Source organism: Phocoena phocoena, chromosome 2, assembly GCF_963924675.1.
Source record: "Phocoena phocoena chromosome 2, mPhoPho1.1, whole genome shotgun sequence".
Taxonomy (NCBI): Eukaryota; Metazoa; Chordata; class Mammalia; order Artiodactyla; family Phocoenidae; genus Phocoena; species Phocoena phocoena.
The window spans coordinates 49,088,064-49,109,789 of NC_089220.1; the positions used below are offsets into that span (position 1 = coordinate 49,088,064).

General features: G+C 43.5%; 1 protein-coding gene across 19 annotated transcripts in view; it reads left to right on the forward strand.

Moving 5' to 3' along the window:
- The window catches only part of TRIM9 (tripartite motif containing 9), a 110,966-nt gene extending 100,945 nt beyond the window's left edge, over window positions 1-10,021 (forward strand). For 4 of the 19 annotated variants that reach the window (XM_065872678.1, XM_065872681.1, XM_065872677.1 and 1 more), the window contains 3 exons: window positions 4,349-4,652; window positions 6,957-7,119; window positions 9,127-9,189. In XM_065872678.1, coding sequence (XP_065728750.1) covers window positions 4,349-4,652; window positions 6,957-7,119; window positions 9,127-9,189 — 530 coding nt within the window. Of the gene's footprint in view, window positions 1-300; window positions 490-3,028; window positions 3,071-3,497; window positions 3,522-4,348; window positions 4,653-6,956; window positions 7,120-9,126 lie in introns of all 19 variants that reach the window. The other 15 variants (XM_065872664.1, XM_065872665.1, XM_065872674.1 and 12 more) reach the window with 10 other exon arrangements.
- Window positions 10,022-21,726: the final 11,705 nt, after the last annotated feature.

Consider the following 21,726-nt stretch of genomic DNA (forward strand, 5'->3'; position numbering starts at 1 on the left):
AAATTTACCTCTAAGGTTTCTAAATTCAACTCTAAAGGTATTTAATTAAACGGAAACTTCCAATACCTTCTCTACCACTAAAAATTGGGAGGAGAGAAGACAATTGTCTGTGATATTTGAAGTATCCTCTGGTCATGGGTTCCGACCTGCCGAGAATTCCCTCCCAGTCTCAAACCACATTGGCAACTACGGGGTGGATGAGGCTTTGTGAAAATGCATTCGTAAGGCAGGTCTTGGGGAAAACCGTGCACAGCAGGTGGCAGATTTCTGATCTCTAGTTTGCATTGATCTTACATTTAGACACAGATTCAGAAGAACAGACAGTCCCTTTTCCAGTGCCTTCGGAAAGATTGCCGCTCCGTAGAATGAGTCCTTTCTCCTCCACCCTTAATCTACAGCCCAGCTTCCCCAGAAGATCCTACTTTGATTTCCGATCCTCACCCCATCAGCTGAGCTTGCATTCCTCTTTACAGTCTCTCAATGCACCGGGTGAGCTGAGCTCGTCTGACCTTTCCTCTTGATCTCTGTGCCTTGAAGGCATCTCTGAATACCTGTTTCGTTCTTGGCGTCCATGTGCGTGCAGAGGGTGATGAGCTAGTCTCTATGTCTGTGGCCTGCTTCCGGTATGAGGAGCATTTGGATGAGGGAGCTTTGTGGCATTCTTGTGTGTGTGGTGTGAGGACCAACCCATCGAGCTGTGGTCAATGTATATAATGGTGTCGGAAAGTGATGAGTGAAGTTGTTCTTTTTGCACAAGCTGGTACCACCATGGGAAACCTGCTCTGTCATCACATGCAGTGGCATAGCACGCGCAGGTGCTGGCTGAGTGGAGTCTGTGGCCTTAGTATGGAGGTTTGCAGCCCTGCTGTATCCAGGAAACCAGCTGTGTCTGGGAGACTGGATCAGTGCACCCAGCCTGGAGTGGTCTGATTAAACATAGACTCAAGAGATCTTTATTGAAAAAATAAAAGTAAAAAACTTGCCAACAGCAGAATGCATCATACAAAGCAGACACACCAGAGAGCAGCAAGTGAAAGTATTTCCTGCCGAAGCCTGTGCTCACTGGTCAGACAGACGGGGTCATGGCTGATTTTTTTCTAAGCAAAGGGGAGGAACCACCACCAGCTAAATCAGAAACCCTCAACTAGCCTAAGGCGCAAAAGATGGGAGTCACTGAAAAGTCTGGCCTCCCGAAGTTTCCCACAGCTAAGAGGGTTGTGACACGGCTTCAGGCTGATTTCAGGAAGCTGGACTAGTGATACTATGCCATGAACTCTGTCTAGCCAATAGAATCTTAAAATATCTAAACTACAGTCCTATTTGATCTCTTCAGGACTATATTGTAATCAGGGATACATATGATGCACATTTCACATTTCCAAAGGTTTCTTTTGTTTGTTATTTTATTCTGTTTGCTCATCCCACATCCTGGAATGAAGAAGCCCACAGCATGACAGTGCAAAAAGGATGCAGGGACTTCAAGCTCTCTTTAAAATGACATTTTTCTTTGTGCTTTTATGTTTCTTAATGTTTTTCTGTGCGCTATTGGCTTTTAGACATGCTTTGTTATGGAAGCCTTTTCACTTGTGTCTAATGTACTGAAATATTGTTGTAGTCTTTGTAATGTATATTGTCTCAAGAATAAAATATGTGGGTTTGGGGATATCTGATGGCTGTATTTGACACCATTGTTCTAGTTGTATCGTTGAAACTTAAATGTACGATGGTGTGTTTAAAGTAGTGTAAAAAAGATTTCAGAAAACTTGTTTTGAAAAAGACTTGCACAAGGCATGATTCATTTAAAAAATTTAAAAGCCCTATTCAGATTCTACAAATTTATGTCCAAAGCTGGATATCAGATTCAGTTTTAAAACTCCAGGTGTTCTGTACTCACTAAGTTCTAACCTGTGAATAGGAATTGAAGTGATAATTGATACAAACTAAACATAAGTATTCAGCCATGAGTTGGAGAAAATGATTATTCTACATATCAATTCACCCCAGAGGAGAAAAAAACCAAAAGTAATATCATAATCTTTACATTTTGTTTTTAATTCAATCATTAGTCCTTTCTAAGGTGCTTTCTTAATTCTTCTAAAATTCTTTTAATTCAGTGTATTATCCTTTATTTAGCACATAAGGGCCTTACTGAATTGAAAAAACATTAAATGATCCTTTCTAGGAGATACCCTGGTGCTCATCAAAAACACATTTCCTAGATCAGTCACTGACAGCACTTGAAATTGTAGTTCACACACCTTTGACCATTTTAAGACTAGACTGCTTCCTCCACCCTGATGAAACTTCTCACGGAGTAGGTAAGGGTATGTTAGGGAAAGAGGGGGATGGTTGCAAAAGTCACACAGGTGATTCCAATACATCTCTGAGGTCACTCCCACCCCCTTCAGCACCATCCCCCCTCCCTCCCTTAGGTGAAAAGGACTCATGTCGTAAAACAATCTGAGAAAGAGATGAGGTCCTTTTCATATTTACGACATTTAATTCATGTCATTATTAATAATTACCAGATGTATGTATTAACATAGGGATTACATTACACATCTAGTTATATAATTATCATGTGACTTGAGCCCAAGTCACAGCAAAGGCCTCTGGGCATAACCAGAGTTACGTACATGGAATAGTGACGTAGAATGGAGTTTTATCAAGATTCAGTGATTTCTCCATTTCAACTGGATGAATTTTTCTCATTTTCTTCTGAATACAGAAACTTTAGTGGAAAAGATTAAACTCGGAAGATGATGAAAATTTAAGCTGTACAGTTCAGAAACAATTGGAGGAGATTTTATTAAATGAAAAAAAAAAAAAAAAAGATGTACTATTCATTTTGAAAGAGCAGAGAGGCAATTTTTACCCAGGCAAGTAAACCAATATAGAAAGGGCTTTGGTTTTTCATGAATCAGGCCTCTGGTGACTCTCTTCAGCTGGTGCTTTTTACATGTATACAAATAATTTTTATTGACCTGGTTGTTGTTTCGTAGCTTTGATGTGTAGTATCTCTTTATAGGATGCAATTTTGAGACACAACCTGCACCTTACTCTCAATTAGGCAAGTATACCTATTGTAATTGTTATCTTTTACATATGTGCTTGGTGTGCTCCACTCCCTTCACAAAATAAATGGTGGCAGCTTATTCTATGTCAATAAAATTGTCTAACTGTCATTCAAATCCCATTATAGCAGTTTCTCACATGCGCAGAAAAAATGAGTCTGTATTTTAAAATTTTATGCCTCAGAGAAGATTACTTTTCCCCCAGATTTCTTATACATCAATGCAAAGCACTCTTTATAAGCAGAGCACTTGTGGGCAAAGGTACTAATCAGACCGATACAGTTTCAAACTGAGTAGCGTATATGCAGTTTTAAACTGAGCTCTTTTTTGGTATGAGTCTATCAAGAGAGACATGTTTTCTTATCAATGTCAATTTTGCTTCCTATTTCTCTCTCCCATGCCTTTCACTTGGAATGACAACAGTTGATATTAAAAAGCTGTTGGCAGGTATGGAATAACCTTATTCTGTTACAAATAGCAAAGACCAAAGTGCATGTGTGGTGGCCCACAGATCTGATAAATCAGCAATTTCGTCTGTCCAGAGCAAGTTCTGGGCAGGTGACACTTAGAACTCGGGCACAGCGCTGCGTACAAAGACGTCATTCCATCTGCACCTAAGGTCCAAAACGTTTTACACGGTAGTTTTAGGAGTAACAGGGAGACTGCATTTGTGGTGAAGGAAGCAACCTGTCTTACATCCAAGTCACAATCACTCATGAAAATTAGTTTCTGTTGCTGATAGCTTCGAAGCTTTTGAGCTTTCGCTAACACTGAGGACATTTTCAAAACTAGTAGACCTGAGCACTTCTGCAGAAGGGATATTTCCTTGTTTCACTGAGTGTGTTTTATCCCTCCTCCATCTAGGACTCTAGCTCCTAGCCTCCCCGTCTCAGGGTTACACAGGCATCTTAGCGCATCCCTCTCCCCTTATGTCTCTGGTGTACTGTTCTGCCAGTCACCGGGTGAAGGGACTTGCACCTTCCAAAATCGATGCCACTGCGCTTCCGGATCACCCGGCTGGGAGTGCAGGCTGAGCCGGGTAACCCCTGCTGAATCGGTCGTGTGTCCTCCGTCTGCTTCTGGGCGCAGAGAGCCCTAGCTCCCAGGAAGTGCCCCCTGTCTGCTCACTCACAGCCCCTTCTGGCCCTGGACACCTCCTTCCCGCATGGAAGCATGAAAACGGGACAAGACGCTCCTCTCCGGCCCAGGAGTGCGTTATGGCGTGAGCTCAGTGGGTCCTTCTTAGTAACCGCCCTCCCTTCTGTTGTTCCCAGTGGCCTGGTTTGCTTTTGACCCTGGCTCGGCGCACTCTGACATCATCTTCTCCAATGACAACCTGACTGTGACCTGCAGTAGCTACGATGACCGGGTGGTGCTGGGGAAGACTGGCTTCTCCAAGGGTGTCCATTACTGGGAGCTCACGGTGGATCGCTATGACAACCACCCAGACCCTGCCTTTGGCGTGGCTCGCAACAACGTGATGAAGGATGTGATGTTAGGAAAGGACGACAAAGCCTGGGCAATGTATGTGGACAACAACCGGAGCTGGTTCATGCACAACAACTCGCACACCAACAGGTACCCTGCAGCCCCCACCCCCCATGCAAGCCTTCTTCACGTTGGCTTCTGGTCGAGAACGAGAGCCCAAGTTCAGAGACCTGTTAAACAGACAACATGAAGGAAGACAGGCAGGCGATCTTTATGCAGTAGAAGTCCTACTGCTCTTGGCTGAGTCCATCCTGGAGTTTTATTTTATTTTATTTGCATAATGACAGAGACATGAGTACTTTCCTAGGTCCCTCATTGCTACGTTCCACCCAGGGCTGGAAACTAAGAATCCTCATGCATATGTATTATAGAAAAACATTCCAGGATTCTAAAATCCAGACTTACAACTTCCCAGAGAAGCACTGTTGGACAAGATACTTAGTTTTTCTGAACATCGGTTTCCAAATCCACCAATTAGGAAAATCATGTTTTTCCATGCATAGACGTTCCCATGATTACATGAATCATGCAAAAATGCCTCCCATCCACCTGAAAATAGAAGCCACTGTTCTTCTTATTATGATTATTATCAATGCCACTTCTCAGAATAGTAACCATTCATTAAACGAAGTCGTATGGATGCCAATTTGGATAGTTTTGTACTTGAAGAACTCTCTTATTATTGTATGGACTCAGAGTACCCAGTTTGCTGGGGAAAGAGAACAAAGGTAAATAAAGGTTTTCCTTTAACACCAAAATATAGGCAAGTATAATTGAACCCATGCTATCATATTTTTTCTAGACCTCCTTTTTCATATGGTTGGCGTTTTCTTCCTCAAATGTATTTGTCACAAATTTCCTAGGTAGAGAAGTGTCTTTTATGGATCCTGGTCCACCTTATTCTCAAAGATTTCCCCAGGATACATTCTCATTGGTGTCTCTGGGAAAAAAACAAAAATACAGTTGTAGTCAGTTGGATCACAAGGAAAGTGAGTCAGGCAGTAGTAGGCAGTGGACTCCACTGTCTCAGCTTTTTCTGTATGCTCATCACTGCCCCTTTTCTAGCCAGTAGGACTCCTAGGTCCTTCAGTTCCTATCCCCTTGGTTAGTTTCTATACATCTGCCTTCAGTTGTGTATTATTCACCATCACTTGAAGTGAGCACACATGCCATTCCAGCCTGATATCAAATCCTACTAGATGTATATAAGCCATTGTCTTCAGTAATTCACATTTGGGGGGACCCTCTGTCACCAGGTTCCCTGATGCCATGTTCCACGCTTACTTTTCCCTTTTAGCTTCTTTATTTTGGAGTGAAGGAGTGAGTAATAACACAACTGCCACGCTATGCAGAGAAACACTTTCTTAAGACAGAGCACATCTGCTTGCATGCAAACTGCATGTCACCAGTGCACTCACTGCTGAAGCTGTGAATTTCCAAGATGAAATTGATACCCCTGTGTTTTAACCGCTATGTGCAGAATGTGTTCTGCGTGCCAGGGGGAAAGAACAACACTCTAACATTTCTGTGCTCTGCTGAGATGAGGCTGAAGTTCAGTATTGCTAGCTCTCAAAGAGGAGGAAAAAGACAAATCTGATCATCCATGCTTAATGGCTTTTGTGAAACCATCAACGGAAGCGTAAGACACAATTCGTGGTCAAATGACAGTCACTCCACCTCCTACAGTATAATTAATTATTTCACCTTACAGAGAGGAGATTCCTCTTCTTCGGTGTTGGCGTTTTATGAAGAGCCTCCAACTTCTCCAAATTCAGCATGCCCCAAATTACCATCTTTCTGGAATGAGCTTTTCTATTTCATGGAGAGCAGAAGGGCCCAAATCCAATTTTTCATGCATGTGTTTTAGGTTCAGCTTAAGTGCTTCTTTGACTTTCAAATTAAATCATTTTGTGTTTAATGATGTTTAATTCACACCATATGTGCAAAGCGTGAGACCCAACTCTAGGCAGAGCTCTGATAGCCCAGAGGCTACTTTTTGCTCCTGGCCTTTGATGCTTTGTTTTCTACTAGACGACAGCCTGTAGAGACCCTGTGTGTGAAGGAGTTCGCTCTCAGCAACGGCAGAGCAGCGCGGTGAACCCATACATTCTCAACAGGGGAGTGAGAATTGGTTTTCCAGGGAGCGAGCAAAAGATCTTACTTCTTATATATATAAAGCACAGATATACGTACAGCCCATCAGCAGATACACAGTGTATCTGAGGTATTAAAATTGTAAGTGAGGAGGGGCGATTAGGGGGGAAAAGGCTCCTGGGGTGGGGATGAGGAACAATACTTTTAAACAAATTAAAAAATACTGGTTTAACCATACAAAACGGGAAGCTTCCAGAATGATGACAGGCAAGTGAAACCCCATGTTTTCTCTTCCCACAGAACTGAGGGAGGGATCACAAAGGGGGCCACGATCGGGGTCCTCCTAGACTTAAATAGAAAAACCTTGACATTTTTTATCAACGACGAGCAGCAAGGTCCCATCGCGTTTGAGAACGTGGAAGGGCTGTTCTTCCCGGCAGTCAGCCTGAACAGGAACGTGCAGGTGAGCTGCAGACTCTGCTTCTGAGGCTGCCCGCGGGCAGCGAGCGAACTCAGCCCCTGCCCACCGAAGGCCCAGACCGAGACGCGGAGGAAGGGTGGGGGAGCGCCGGGTGGGATGGACGTGACAAGTGAGATGATTCCAGACCGGCGTGAGCCCGTCGGTTATATTTAGACACAATCTAGTGAACAGCAGATGGGAAACTGGGATTCTCTGCATGGCTGGCTAATGATTGTCCCTCTGAGCCCTAGATTCCTCTCTAGTAGAAAGGAAACTCTTGAATCAGCTGGCATGAAAACAAATGAAATGACTGATGCAAAGCGCCGTGAGTGCCAGAGAAGTGAAGGTGTGAGCCTGAAGTGCTAGCACGATGCTCAGAAATTTGGGGCGTTTTCTCTGCACTCTTATCAGTTCTGTCAGGCGCTTCGGGGACAGAAAACACACACTGATGATTTACTGTAAATAAAAACAACAAGTTCTTCTCATTCGTTCATTCAACAAATATCTATTGAGTGCCTTTAATATGTCAGGCACTATTGAAGTATTATGATTATTGTTGTTTACCAGTGAAAACAAAACAAAAGTCTTTCCCTCTTAGGGCTCACATTCTGGTTATAGGAGACAGACAGTGAATAATAAGCACAACTGCTATGTTAATTATATAGTATGTTAGAAGGCGATATCCAGTGGAGACAAGACCGAGGGAGGGCAGTGGCCGTCTTAAGCAGCGTCGTCAGCATAGGTGGACCTTATTGTAGTCACAGGTGAGCTGAGCCTTGAAGGGGGTGAGGGAGTGAGCTGTGTGGGGCTTTCCAGGCAGAGGGAACAGCCAGGACAAAGTTTCTAAGGCACGAGGGGCCTCACTTAAGCAAGGAAGGGCCAGGAGGTGGCAACTGGGGCAGATGAGGGGCAGTGGGAGAGAAGATCAGAGCCATGCGGGAGGGTGTGCCCTGCCAGCCTCTGCCGGGACGGGACCTCTCACTTCCGTCCTGAGCTAGAGCTCATCACCGACCGTGACCCTCATTCAGCAAATGGCTGCTTTACGATAGGATAGATAGGGCTTGAGAAGCAAAACACTGCTGGTGATTTTTGCTCTATATAAAACCACGTCTTGGGAGCTATTTTAAAAATCCGTTGTTGTTTATCAGTATGTGCAGTAGAAGTGATTGCAACCCCGTGACCTCTGCCCTTCTGTCTTGCTGCAACTAGATGGGTTTTTCTGGATGGCTGACATCTAATCAATCAGAGTGCAGCCTCTACATTGAACAAAAGAAAGCTATAGATTTCCCTTGAAGCGTGTCTTAGAAAACCCTCATTCAAAGTTTTCCACATTTTCAGCTGTTTCCCTTGCAAAGAATATTGTACTCGACGCTCTTTAGGGGTTTCTGAGTATCTTTAGAGAAAGACTCTTGGGCTGGGGAAGACAGGGACAAGACAAGAAGGGGAGAGATGACAGACAGCAGTGCATGAAATGTTTCTAGCCTGGTCCATGCAGCTGAAGTATGAGGTGGGACAAAATTCAGTGAAATATTACATAAGTGCCCACGTTTCTTCATACCTGGCAATCATGTAGTCCATCCCTAAATGAAAGGCTTATCCTAACTGGAATAACCAGTGGACAAATAACAGGGGAAGGGTTGTCTGCGCATCTGCTTTCTGTCCATGGACATGGCAGTGATCACCACCGTGTGGCCAACAGGCTTTTCTACCTTCATATCCATGCCTGTGTCTTCAGTCATAGGAACACAATCTCCCCAGAATCCTTCGAAGAAGCAAGTGGCTGTGAACCATATTATCAAGTGTCTCCAAGAGTGGGGAGCCCAGCATGGTGGCCAGGTTCTAAGCACCGGCTGAACTCTACTAGAATTCTCTTTAATGCCTGCTAGAATAGATGTTACAGAAAACTGAACAGATCCCCTTTTGAGTGAGGAACACACCCGCTGTGCTCTGGGGAAGGGGTGCAGGGGGGGATCCTGCAGTGCCTTTGGGACTCACAGTCTCTTCCCGCAGGTCACGCTCCACACGGGGCTCCCAGTCCCCGACTGCTACTCCAGCAGAGCATCAATAGCCTAAAGATGTGCTGTGGAGGCGCCAGCTGCCTGTTCTTACCTCCACCCGAGAGCAACAGCAAGGAGCTCAGCCAGAGCTGGAGGGAGAGGGAGGAGGAGAGAGATGCTGGTCCTCGCACCCCGCAGCCCCCCTTTCCCTCCAGCCTCTCTACTGCTGTAAAGCCTGCTTTCTCTTCCACGTTCAGCAGTTCTAACCAACGGAAGACCTAGACAGCCCACCATGTCACTTTGTTTCCACAGCCAGATTTTGCTTTTAGTTACATTGTTTTTTTTATGTAGGTGAGTTATCTTTTCTTTCTCCTTTGATCATGTCATTGGTGACTTACTGACCTGGCACTGTCAAGAGAAAATTCTCCTGATAACTTTTTTCTTAAACTTTCTGTCAAGGAGGTAGGTAGTAGGGAGAGCTAAGGAAGAATGAGCTGAATTCGGAGCTTGCCGTTTAGAACGTTCTTGAGTGTTCTTACCCTGCGACCTCTCATGCAGCGTTAGCTCTGCAAAGCTAGTCTTTTCAGCAGTGAAAAGTTTTACTATCCACTAAAGCACAAAGATATCAGTGACCCGACTACGCAAAGACGAAGGGGTAGAGGCTCACAGGACAGCTAGGTCATTAGGACATGCCAGAAACCCTGGTCACTGAATGAAATGGGAAGGTCTCTAAATAGAGGCAGGACAGGGGACTTCATGATTTGGTTCATTCATTTAATACAAGTTTTTAATTGAAAACCGATTCTGGACCAGGCACTGTTCTAGACAATGGAGACAGAGTGGTGAATACACAGGTGTGGTCTCTGCCCTCCTGGAGCTTATATGGTCCTAGGAGAACAAACCAAAAATAAAATTATTACAAATTGTTATTAGTCTTAGGAAGGAAATAAACAAGGGCCAAAGAGGCTCCTTGGTAAGATCTCTCAGATCCCCTAGAATGATGCTAAAAATCCATACATTCTGGCCATAGCACCAGAAACATACCAACTCAATGCCTTTTCAACTGTGCTATTTTAATTATGGTACTTGCTGCCATTCACCAGAGTCCTTTTTTGGTAGAAATGATGTCAGCATTCTTATTTGTTAATACTGCGATGATACTAAGCCTTAAAAATAAATGTGAAAAAAACATAATGACCAGAAGGAGGAAGACTCATTGTCCATAACGGAGGATCTTAAGTTGCAGTTCACAGCATTCACATTCTCAGGATTAATGTGCTTGTCTCCGTGTAGACTCACTATCTGTGCCTGTTACAAATGAACAATCCATCCTCTCTGCTGCCATTCACAACCCAACTTTCTGGAATTGTTCAAATGTTTGGGAGGAAATGAAATTGTAGGTCATTGCTATGATGGATAGCAGAATAATAAGCTTATTACTTCCGTGTCGAGATAGACTTATATAAGCTACCCTTCCGATCCTTTGGTTTGACATGAAGTTTTAGAAAATGTAGCACCTAGAAAGAGGTTCTGGTTAGTTGTCTAAATATTTGCCAGGGAGCCAAGAAATCCACCATAAAAAAAAAAAACAAAAACAAGAATAACAAAGGGAAGAGGTAGGATGGGAAAGCTAACAAATTAAAGTTTGGGCAAAAAGTAATATATGTAAATAGCTACTAATTTACTTTTGGGCTTACGTTATTTAGATTGTTTCTATCAGCTGTGGTGTTTTTCTAGTTAAGTGTACCTGATTTATTGAATGGGTGCTATCCTATTTGTGTCCACCTTGGTTTTTCTTGGCTACAGAAACATTCTGTTGCAGGCCAACACTAATTTGATATATGATTTATTCTTCAGTGAGACTCGATGGCTGGGCCGCGGTAGACTCATAGTTACTCTTGTTCCTTATTAAATTCATCCTGCTAATTAGATTTCTAGTGACCGGTAACACGTAGTTTACACAGAATTGCAGTTATAGATGCATACAGCTACTGTACTAGAACAGATGGATATTTCTGGTGTGCCAATAAATGATTTTTATGAGAGAACATCCTATGTGTCTTTAGAATTTCTTAGTTTTTGCCTTTTGGGGACGACAGTTCGCCTTTGTCAGAGCAAAGTGTCATGGGAAGGTCCCGCAGAGCTCGGGAAAACACCTGCACTTCATTCCATCTCCTCAGGAGCCTTGCACTGTCGCCTAGTGGTGCTGACCACCTGAATCTTAACTTAGTATGAAACATTAACAGTGAGATGCTGTTGAGGGTCTGCCTCCAAACACTGGGCACTTACCTTAACAAACCTGCTCCTAGAAGCTCCACAAACTTGTACTGCAAGATACAGTGTCACTGACTTTTTCTAACCTGGTTCCTTCACCACTTCTTGGAGTAGCTAAGCAATACGATTGTTTTAAAATAATTACAACAACTAGCCTTTTCAAATGAACAGCCTCGGTTTTATATTAAAAGGAAAACATGACCTAAAAGCATATCGAAAGCACGGGTTAAATCCATTTCACCTGCCTTCCCGAATCTAGGTTGTTTTAGGAGCCTAAACTATAAGGTGTTTGAGGGAGTGGTTTTCCAGGAACTTGGCATCAGCTGTGTCTAATTCCGGCTGAGCTGATTAAGACTGGATAGGATTACCAACCCCTCAACTGGGCATGCGTGAGTGTCCTCTCGGTGACCTTCTGAAGGCGCAGAGGCCTGTAATTAGTTACAGCTGGGCAGAAGGACACTTACCGCACCTTTTTCCAATCACCTTTCCCCATGCCCCCCACGCGCCCCACGAGCCCCATACCTCAGACCAACCTGCTTCCTTATGCAGTTATCCCATAAATACCCCAGCCCCTTGCCTTGGGTGGGGAGGCGGGTTTGAGATTTGTTCCCTCCTGTTTGCTTTGCTGGAAACCTCAGCATCCCAGCGTTTTGGTACGCTGTGCCATGGGCAAAACAAACCCGGTTCAGGGCTTCCCTGGTGGTGCAGTGGTTAAGAATCCGCCTGCCAATGCAGGGGACATGGGTTCGAGCCCTGGTCCGGGAAGATCCCACATGCCACGGAGCAACTAAGCCCGTGCGCCACAACTACTGAGCCTGTGCTCTAGAGCCCACGTGCCACAACTACTGAAGCCCCGTGCCGCAATTACTGAACCCCGTGCGCCTAGAGCCCGTGCTTCGCAACAAGAGAAGCCACCGCAACGAGAAGCCCGCGCACCGCAGCAGAGTAGTCCCTGCTTGACACAACTAGAGAAAGCCCACGTGCAGCAACAAAGATCCAACGCAGCCAAAAATAAATAATTAAATTAATTTTTTAAAAAACTTGGTTCGGTAACAATATGATCCAGGTTGTAACCTGAGTGGAACCTCAGGCAGTTGTTAGGAGCTGCTGCTCCGTGTCCGTCCAGGTTTCTGCACTCTTCTTTCCTCACCGCCTACCCTGATATTTTGTTCTTCTTTCTCTATTGGCCCCATCTTCTGGTTTCCTTCTCTTCTGTTTGCTACCTAATGGAACACTTTAGCCATGTTTTCCTCTTCCCGTGGTGTTGAGGTTAATAGAACTTCTGATCCCCCTCGAATTTCCTCATAGTAGTGACTAAGTGATGTGCAAGAAATCACCTTATTTTCTGGAAATGAGATCCTCTTTTTCTGCCTCTAACGTGTGCGTTCATCTTTTGCCCATCTATTCAACTCACTGATAAGAAAGGAGGGCTTGTCATTGAATCAGAATTTCTGATTATGGAGCAAAGAAACTATAGTAATTAAAGAAGATCTTAGATCACACTACCTTATAAGTTTTATGAACATGCTAAAGATATCTGTGTATATTCTTCAACTATATGAGCCAGCTACTTCCACTGAGACTGGTGTTTAGGGAACCTTGGGTCTGACATAATACATCACACATAACTGAGGCTACTTATATCGTGTCTTTTTCTGAAGAACCAGTTTTGGGGATACATACAGAATTGAGGGTATCAAATAGGAATGAACAGTTGGAAGCACCTAATTAAATACACAGAAACATCAGCCTGGTCATTTGGACTCATTATCAGCTCCACTCTGCCACAGCTGTGCTAGGGAAAGCTGCATGTACAGAATTAGATAAAACAGAATTAGATAGTGGCAGTGGTCGCATAACCCTGTAAATACATTAAAAATCACTGAATTGTACACTCTAAAGGGGTGAGAGGCCATGTTGGACATGACCAGGACTCTCCTTACAGCCTTTATCAAACTACTTAATAGTCTGTTCCTATTTCCCCAAACCTGTCCTCTGAAATAAAGCCTAAGGCAGAGAGGGAGCGGTATTGAGGACTGAGGCGCCGACCTCCTGGCTCTACCTTTTCTTCCTCTTCCCATATTCCCTCAGTCAGTGGAAGGGCTTTGGTTTGCTTCCTCTTCCTGTGTGTTGAAGACCGCCTCTACATTTCGTCCTTGGCCTTCCTATCATGGACTTTAACCCGCCCCTTTCCTGAGGGTCATAGTGGTGGAGAGAGTAGAAAACCTGACTACCATTAAGGAAGCAATTCAAAATAGGTCTTACATCCCCCCGGTGGGTATGAACCTTGCTCACATCTTTTTTCCTTCTCCCACCAGGTAGAAATAAACATTCACCATGATATCTAAAGGGACTAATATTTTGGTTTGTGTTCTCGCCCTTTTTCCCCCAATATTTTTTCCTAAAATTCTCTAAGCAATGAAGATAATAAATTATAATTCCACTAATAAGCATGGCTGAATGTTCAATCACCTGTTAAACTACAAAACGTGTTTTGCTGTATGGCCACGATTTTTAATGTGTATGATGAAGGAAACCGTAAAGCTAAAGAAACCACCTTGATGAGAGAAACTTCATGAAGGTATAAACCAGTGAGTCATTCTCCACCCTGGCTAAAGCTCTGTAATAAGAGCAATATGTCCAACTATGCATTTATATATGTTCTGCACAAAGAAAGGGGCACAAAGCAAAGCATGTAAAAGTGCTTTGTGCAATAGAGATGAAAGACATGTTAAATATAATTATTAAGTGACCTCTATCCTCTGCACTGTCAGAAAACATGAGAGTGGTCAGGTACAGCAGCTGAGGGCACAGCATCTGTTGGTGACCGTCTGAATTCTGGTCCTGGCTCCAAGGTGTGCCAGCTGCACGCCCTGGAGCAAGCAATGAAAACTCACCCACAGTTTCCACATCTCTAAAGTGGAGGTAAAAACAGAATTTTTTTGAGGGTTAAACCAAATAATAACTGTAAAACACTCCGAACTGTACCTAGCCCGTAATGAGTGTTATGAACTGTTAAGTATTATTCTTTTCTGTGCCATCTGTTGGTGATGTCAGTTCCATCCCTTCCCTAAGATACCAACTGAGTGTCAGTAATGATTCTTACCGTCATCTTCTTGAGTGACAATGCCTGTCTTTAGAACTTGACAAAAACTCTTTGTCAAATTCTTCCACAACAATTAACAGAAGAATGTAGGCAAGGAAATTCTGAGAAAAAGCAGTAAGTTGACTTATATGACACATTAAAATCTATTTCAAAGCCACAGTAATCAAAATGGTATTGTATTACTAAACTCAGCTATAACTCAGAAATAGATATTTCAATGAATGTTGAACACAGAATCACAAAGGAAGAAATGCAAATTATTCCAAAATGTTGAAAAGTATTATCTGAAATTTAGTTAACTATTTGGAAACTATATTTTTAATCATATCACATCTCAGATATTAAGATGTTAAACATGAAATATTTAAAACTTTAATAAACCAGAAGACAATGCAAATATTCATCTGATCTTTCTCAAGGAGGCTTAAGTCACTGTGGATTACTTTATGCAATAGGTTTATCAATTTTCTAAAACTCCTCTCCAACTTATATTTTACGTTTTAAACCCTCCTTTGTTATTCCTGCCTATACACCATAGCCATCTGTCTTCCTCTTTAATTAACTGGGCCCATCTTTATCCTGTCTAAACCCACTTTCTAGTACTATAGATTTATTGAACGTATTGATTTATTGTTATGCTGCCATTTAACAAACTACTTTTAAGGAAAGATGGAGTTATTAAATATGAACTACTCTACACTCCGTTTCTGGACTGTATTTTCAACCTAACAGTTAATGAGTTTCTAATGAGCAAGTCATATGAAGTAAATGAGGATCCTAATTGTTCTTCTGTAAAGGCTGATTTCCACATGTGATCTGTGAGAAGACTACTCCACTCAATATATTTTCCTAATTGCCTGGTGAACAGCGTGGCTGTCAGATGTGAAGAAATAAGTCTCCAGGCTTATCGGTTGGCAGGCTTAAAATGATGAGCAGGTGAAGGTTAATTGCAGCTTCTCAAGAGGTTGGTTTCATGCTTAGCAATAAATGGGCTTTGCAGAATATGCAAACTTTATCTAGGTGTAGTGATGCTCTCAGACCTGCTATGCCTGCAGAAAAAACAAATCTCAAATATCTATCAGAAAGAAATCAGTTAATCTTAGAAACTCCTGAAGGTCAGTCAAAACTCCATGCCACTATTAAATTCCCTGTCTTCAAGATTTCAACTAAGACCAAGAATTAAAACAGTGTAGTTATGTATACTGTGTGTGTTAGTTGTCCATCATCCAAGTTGAGGGGACACTTTTCCTTGATGTTGAGAGAATCTGAGCATCTGCTCTCCATGGCTTGGAGAGAGAGAATCCCAGCGGATCAGGTGAAGCACTGAGAGCTAGTTCAAGGGCAATCAGGATGCCACATCAGGGACCCAAAGGGAACAAGAGAGAACAGGATACAGGGGCACACTCAGCAACAAGGAGATTCAGATGCATTTCACATGTGCATTTTTTTTACTAGAGGTCTCAAGTGTTAGGCTTCATCCTTAAGCCTCTTGTCGAGCCTTTGGCAATAACCATTGGAAACTCAATCACTGGGGCACATTCCTAGTAGAAACTTTCAAAGATACTATAAAGGACAACAGAGAAACATCGGTTCTTCCACCAAGTGGGTCTGACTCAATACGAGATTTTTCATGGTCTGAATCATCTCGGGGCTAGGCTAATAATAACATCACCATAATAATACCCTATTTTCTTATTTCTTGAATACAAGGGTGGTTTGTTTTTTTATTTCTGTTTTCCACACTTTAACATCTCTGCAATGAAGATACATCTCACACGTATCAAAAGAAATTCACCACTGGTAAAGTGGTGATTCTCAACCTTCGCCACGCATTGACGTCATCTGAAGGACTTTAAAAATACTGATACCAGGCTACTAATTTAATTGGCTTGAGACGCAGCCTGGGAATGTGGGCTTTTTAAAGTTCCCCAGGTGATTCTAACATGCAGCCAGGGTTGAGAATGAAGGGGTAAGGGATGAGGGGGTGGCATGCACTCAGAGACAGTTTTTATTGCCTGTACATTTGGGAAATTAATAAGATGTGGGGATGGGGAGACCATCAGTTCATCAGTCTGTTACTTCTGTGGAGTTATTTGCATTGATAACTTGTAAACTTAAATTCACATCATAATTTCCACTTAAAAGATCTTCTAAAAGATCCCACTACAAGGCATTCCCTGTAGTGTAGTTAGGGCTCCACACTTCCGCTGCAGAGGGCCCGAATTTGATCCCTGGTCAGGAAACTAAGATCCCTCAAGTCACGTGGAACGGACAAAAAACAAAAAAACTCACTACAATGTAGTATAGAAAAGAAAAAATATATTGTGTGTACACAAAATTCATCACATACTGGATAATGCAACTGAAGGCAATAAAAATAGCCAAAATTCTGAGACCAGATCACAGCTTTTCAATTGTCGGGACCAACAGATGTGTTAAAAAAACTATCCTTCAGATGTCCAAATCTGTCAAAAGCTTCCAGCTACTTTCCAAAAAAGCTCTTTACTTTAGTTATGTGTAATTCAGTTAGCGATAATACAAACAAAATAGCCAAGAGGGAAATACAAACAAGCAAACAAACAAAACCCTACAGAACGCACAGTATTCTTTGGTATGTGTTTAAATTACTCTGCAGCATCACAAAGATGCTGACAAGGTCCAGATCATCAGCAGGGGTGACCTGACCATGACATGTAGCTGCCAGTGGCCATAATTGAGAGATAGGCATTATAGACCCCAACTGTGATTGTCATTCTGAAGAGGAAAGTAGCATGTATTTGTGGGTATAAATACACACTGTGGTAAATTAGATTTTTTTTAAGGTTGTATACATTTTATGTTGTATTTGGTTTTGTCCAAAGAACTGTCAATAATATTGTCAGTGGTGCATCTTACAATCTGTAACAAATTTTCTGACAACTGAGAAATACTCTAATAATATAGTAGCAATATATTGGATCTCATTGTTTTCCATGCAATGCCCAAAGGCTTTAAGTGAATCATCTTACTTAATCTTCATCTTACCTACATATTTTTATTATAACCATTCTAGAAATGAGAAAATTGAAGCACAGAGCAGTTAAGTAACTTGCCCAAAGTCACACAGCAAGCAAGTGCCAGGATTTGAACCTAGATGGCCTAACTTCAGGGCTCACACTCTTAACTACTTGGTGATAGGGCACTGTGATTGCTGCACATAGGGTGTACCCCATGCAATACCTTCAGTAAGTAGTTAATGAGCACCTATTAAATGCTATAAACATTGTCATAATAACTGGAGATACTAGCAAATAAAATAGTCAAGGTCTCTACCTTCTTAGAGCTGATATTCTAACAGGGAAATGCAAATAAGTAAATAAGGCTCAGGGTAATTTTAGGTAGTAATAAATACTATATCAGAAATTGAACAGGCTGATGAGATAGAAGGCTTCGGGGTGGTCAGCAATGGCTTCCCTGAGGAGATGACGTTTGGGCTGAAGAGGCGGGGGTGGGGACGGGGGGGCTGGGGAGTGGGCACAGGGGGCAGGGGGCTGGATTGGGAACGGCAGGGGCAAAGGCCTTGGGGCAAAAATAAGCTTTGTGTGTCCAAGGAGCTAGAGTCAGTTCGGCTGACAAGCAGTGAGAGGAGGGGAGAGAGAGAGGAGAGCAGCACCAGGTGTGTGTGTGCTTGGGGCGGGATTGGGCCAGACCACTGAGGCTCCTGCAGGCCAGGTGCACCAGCTAGGAGTCTGGTTACAAAAGAACAAGCTTGACTCTGGCTGACCTAAAGACACAGAAGGAAGGTACTAGAATGGCAGGGAGCAGCTCAGAAAGATGGGATCCAGGGCAGCTCTAGGTGTCAAGGGAGCAGGAACTGATGTGCAACGGCCTTCTCCAAGCCCCCGAGACCGTATACTCCCGCAGTGCCTCATCTCTTAGTCTCTGCTCAAGATTTGATTCCAGAAGACAATGTCTGCTTTGGCTTCGCTCCAGTGTCTGCCTCTTAGCTGACGTCAGGACGTAGAACCCCAACTACTGCATCCGATCTGTGTGCTGTTTCCAGAAAGGTAGGGGACGCGTGCTGGCAGCCAAATGAACAAAGCAAAGGGACAGGTTCTATCCAGGTCATGTTTTGAATGAATGAATGCTGCTTACGTCTGTGCCTTCAGTTTCTGGGATGCAGGGTCGGGGGTGGTTTGGGGGGCGGGCGGTGTGTGTTTACAAAAGCAAATGTTTTAGAAATGGTAGGAAGAGAGGAGGCTTAATTTCAATCTCTGCAGAGAATGAATAGTGAAGGGGGATGTTCTCTTCAGTACTGACTTTACGTCTCAGGATACTAAACGCTCACAACTTATTTAGCTCAGAAAACAGCAGAGCTTCTATAACTCAGTCGAAACTGGGACCACAGCCAATTTTACCTAATAGAAATTTCCAAGCAATGAACACAGAAATCGTTGCCTCTAAGCTACTCAGAACTGAGCTGGGAATTTTTTCTCATGGCATAAAGAGTCACACAGTCGATTTTTAAAAATTATTCTTTGGGTCCTGCTCATCTGAAAATCTGCCTCAACATGAGCTGTAAAGTCACAAAAACCAGTTTCCCCGCCCAGATCAACCACTTATTAGATATAAGCTTAGACACGTTAATTAACCTCCATCAGCCTTAGTTTGTGATAAACTGGAGATAATAATGCCTACACCATAGGGTGATCGTAAGGACTGAGTTAGAAAATACGTTGCGTACCTAACACAGCACTTCTTTGGGATTCCTCTTGATTAAGCACTTGTTGATCCTTGCCATGAGAATGCTCTGCATACAATTAAAAAATACACTGCCAGGGGCTTCCCTGGTGGCGCAGTGGTTGAGAGTCCGCCTGCCAATGCAGGGGACGCGGGTTCGTGCCCCGGTCCGGGAAGATCCCACATGCCGCAGAGCGGCTGGGCCCGTGAGCCATGGCCGCTGAGCCTGTGCGTCCGGAGCCTGTGCTCCACAACGGGAGAGGCCACAACACTGAGAGGCCCACATACCGCAAAAAAAAAAAAAAAAATTGCTAGTTTGTTTACATTAGTGTGGATGTGGAGGGGGAAGAAAGTTGACACAAGGTTTTGGCCTTGAATAAATTTAAAAGATTTACATTCCTCGGGAATATCGTTCATGCCAATGTTTCATCGTTACTATTACTTTAGTGCTCACAATGTCCCAGGCACTGTTCTAAGCACTTCATATTTATTTACTTATTTAATCTATACAACAACCCCGTGAGGTTGGCATTATTATTATCCCACATTTTAAAAATGAGAAAACTAGAACAAATAAAGTTTGTGTATGTCTCCAAGGTCACACAGTTGGTGGGTGACAGAGCTGGGAGTTGAACCCCTACGTGTCGGTTCTGCGGTCTTCACTCCTAACCATTCTGCTTCACTTTCCAAATAGCAAAGAAGCACCAGTATGCACACTACCTCACCCATGGGCAACTCCCTCCTTTGCATGCAAGTTGTTCCATTTGGAGTAACAAATTAAGCCTCCAGTTATAAAGTTATGTGTGTTGCATGGATCCTCAAAGAAATCAAAGAATGGAATGGTGGTTGCCAGAGGCTGTTGGAGGTTGGAATGAGGAATTGCTAATCAACAGACATAAAGTTTCAGTTAAGCAAGATGAATAAGTTCTAGAGATCTGTTGTGCCACACTGTACTTATAGTTAACAATACTGTATTGTGCACTTAAAAATTTGCCAAGAGGGACTTCCCTGGTGGCGCAGTGGTTAAGAATCCGCCTGCCAATGCAGGGGACACGGGTTCGAGCCCAGGTCCAGGAAGATCCCACATGCCGCGGAGCAACGAAGCCCGTGTGCCACAACTACTGAAGCCCGCACGCCTAGAACTACTGAAGCCCGCACCTAGAGCAACAAGAGAAGCCACCGCAATGAGAAGCCCACGCACTGCAACGAAGAGTAGCCCCTGCTCGCCACAACTAGAAAAAGCCCACGCACAGCAACAAAGACCCCACGCAGCCATAAATAAATAAATAACTTAAAAATAATAATTTGCCGAGAGCATAAATCTCATGTTGTGTTCTCATCCCAATAAAACGAAACAAAATAAAATTAAGTAATAAAATGAGAGGTTTATGCCCAGGACCTGGAGGAATTCTGAAGGAAACCTGGTCTCCCTGAAACCTGGCCCTTGGCCTTGGCCTTCTTGGAGGATCGCTAAGCTATTGTAAAGAGGCTCTCTTCTCTAGGCTTTATTGTCCTATTTCGTGTCCTGGAGGATAGAGGACAAAGCCAACTCCAGGCAAAATTCCAAAGTAAACAAGGTGTCTCTTTGAGACATTCTCTTTCCTTTCTGTGTCCATCACTCCTCACCAGGAATACAGTATCCAAAGTACTGAAAATTTCCAACAGTGACAACTTACCCCATGCCTCAGGAGCTCAATCTCTTTTCCATTTCCCTCATTTATCAAATCTCCCAGTCTTCAATTTCCAGGTTATTGCTGTGACAGGGTAATAAACTCCAATATAGTTTCTTGCAACTTCCTACTAAGATATCCATATAAGCTTCTTAACATATGAACGTTTCAACAGCATTAAAAATCCTATCAACGATCTGACAGTGCCTAAAAAGAATTCACACCAATGTCAGCATAAAGGGGGCTGACAATTGTGGCCAAAATGCAAAAGGAATTTATTGAAATAAACAGGCTTTACCCCCTGGGACAGAGCAGCATGGTCACCTGGGAAGGAGAGAAAAAGAGGCTTGAGTCACTCCACTATCAACACCCAGCTCAGGAATGCAGGTCCTGCACAAAATAACACCCAGGGACCTATGCCCTGCTGCAGCCAAGAGGGGAACTACCTCTTTTTTTTGGTTTTTTTGTTTTTTTCCAGTACGCGGGCCTCTCACTGCTGTGGCCTCTCCTGCTGCGGAGCACAGGCTCCGGAAGCACAGGCTCAGCGGCCATGGCTCACGGGCCCAGCCGCTCCACGGCATGCGGGATCCTCCCAGACCGGGGCACGAACCCGCGTCCCCTGCATCGGCAGGCGGACTCTCAACCACTGCACCAGCAGGGAAGCCCGGGAACCACCTCTTTTTGTATCCATTCACGACTATACCTCTCAGCGCACACATGACAGCTGTATGCAGACAGGATGCTCTGCCATGGAGGTGATGCTGGCACCTGAGGGCAGGGGCAGAAGATCTTCAGAGGCAAGCCATGCTCAGGGTGTTTTGCCAATATTTTTGAGGACAAAAAT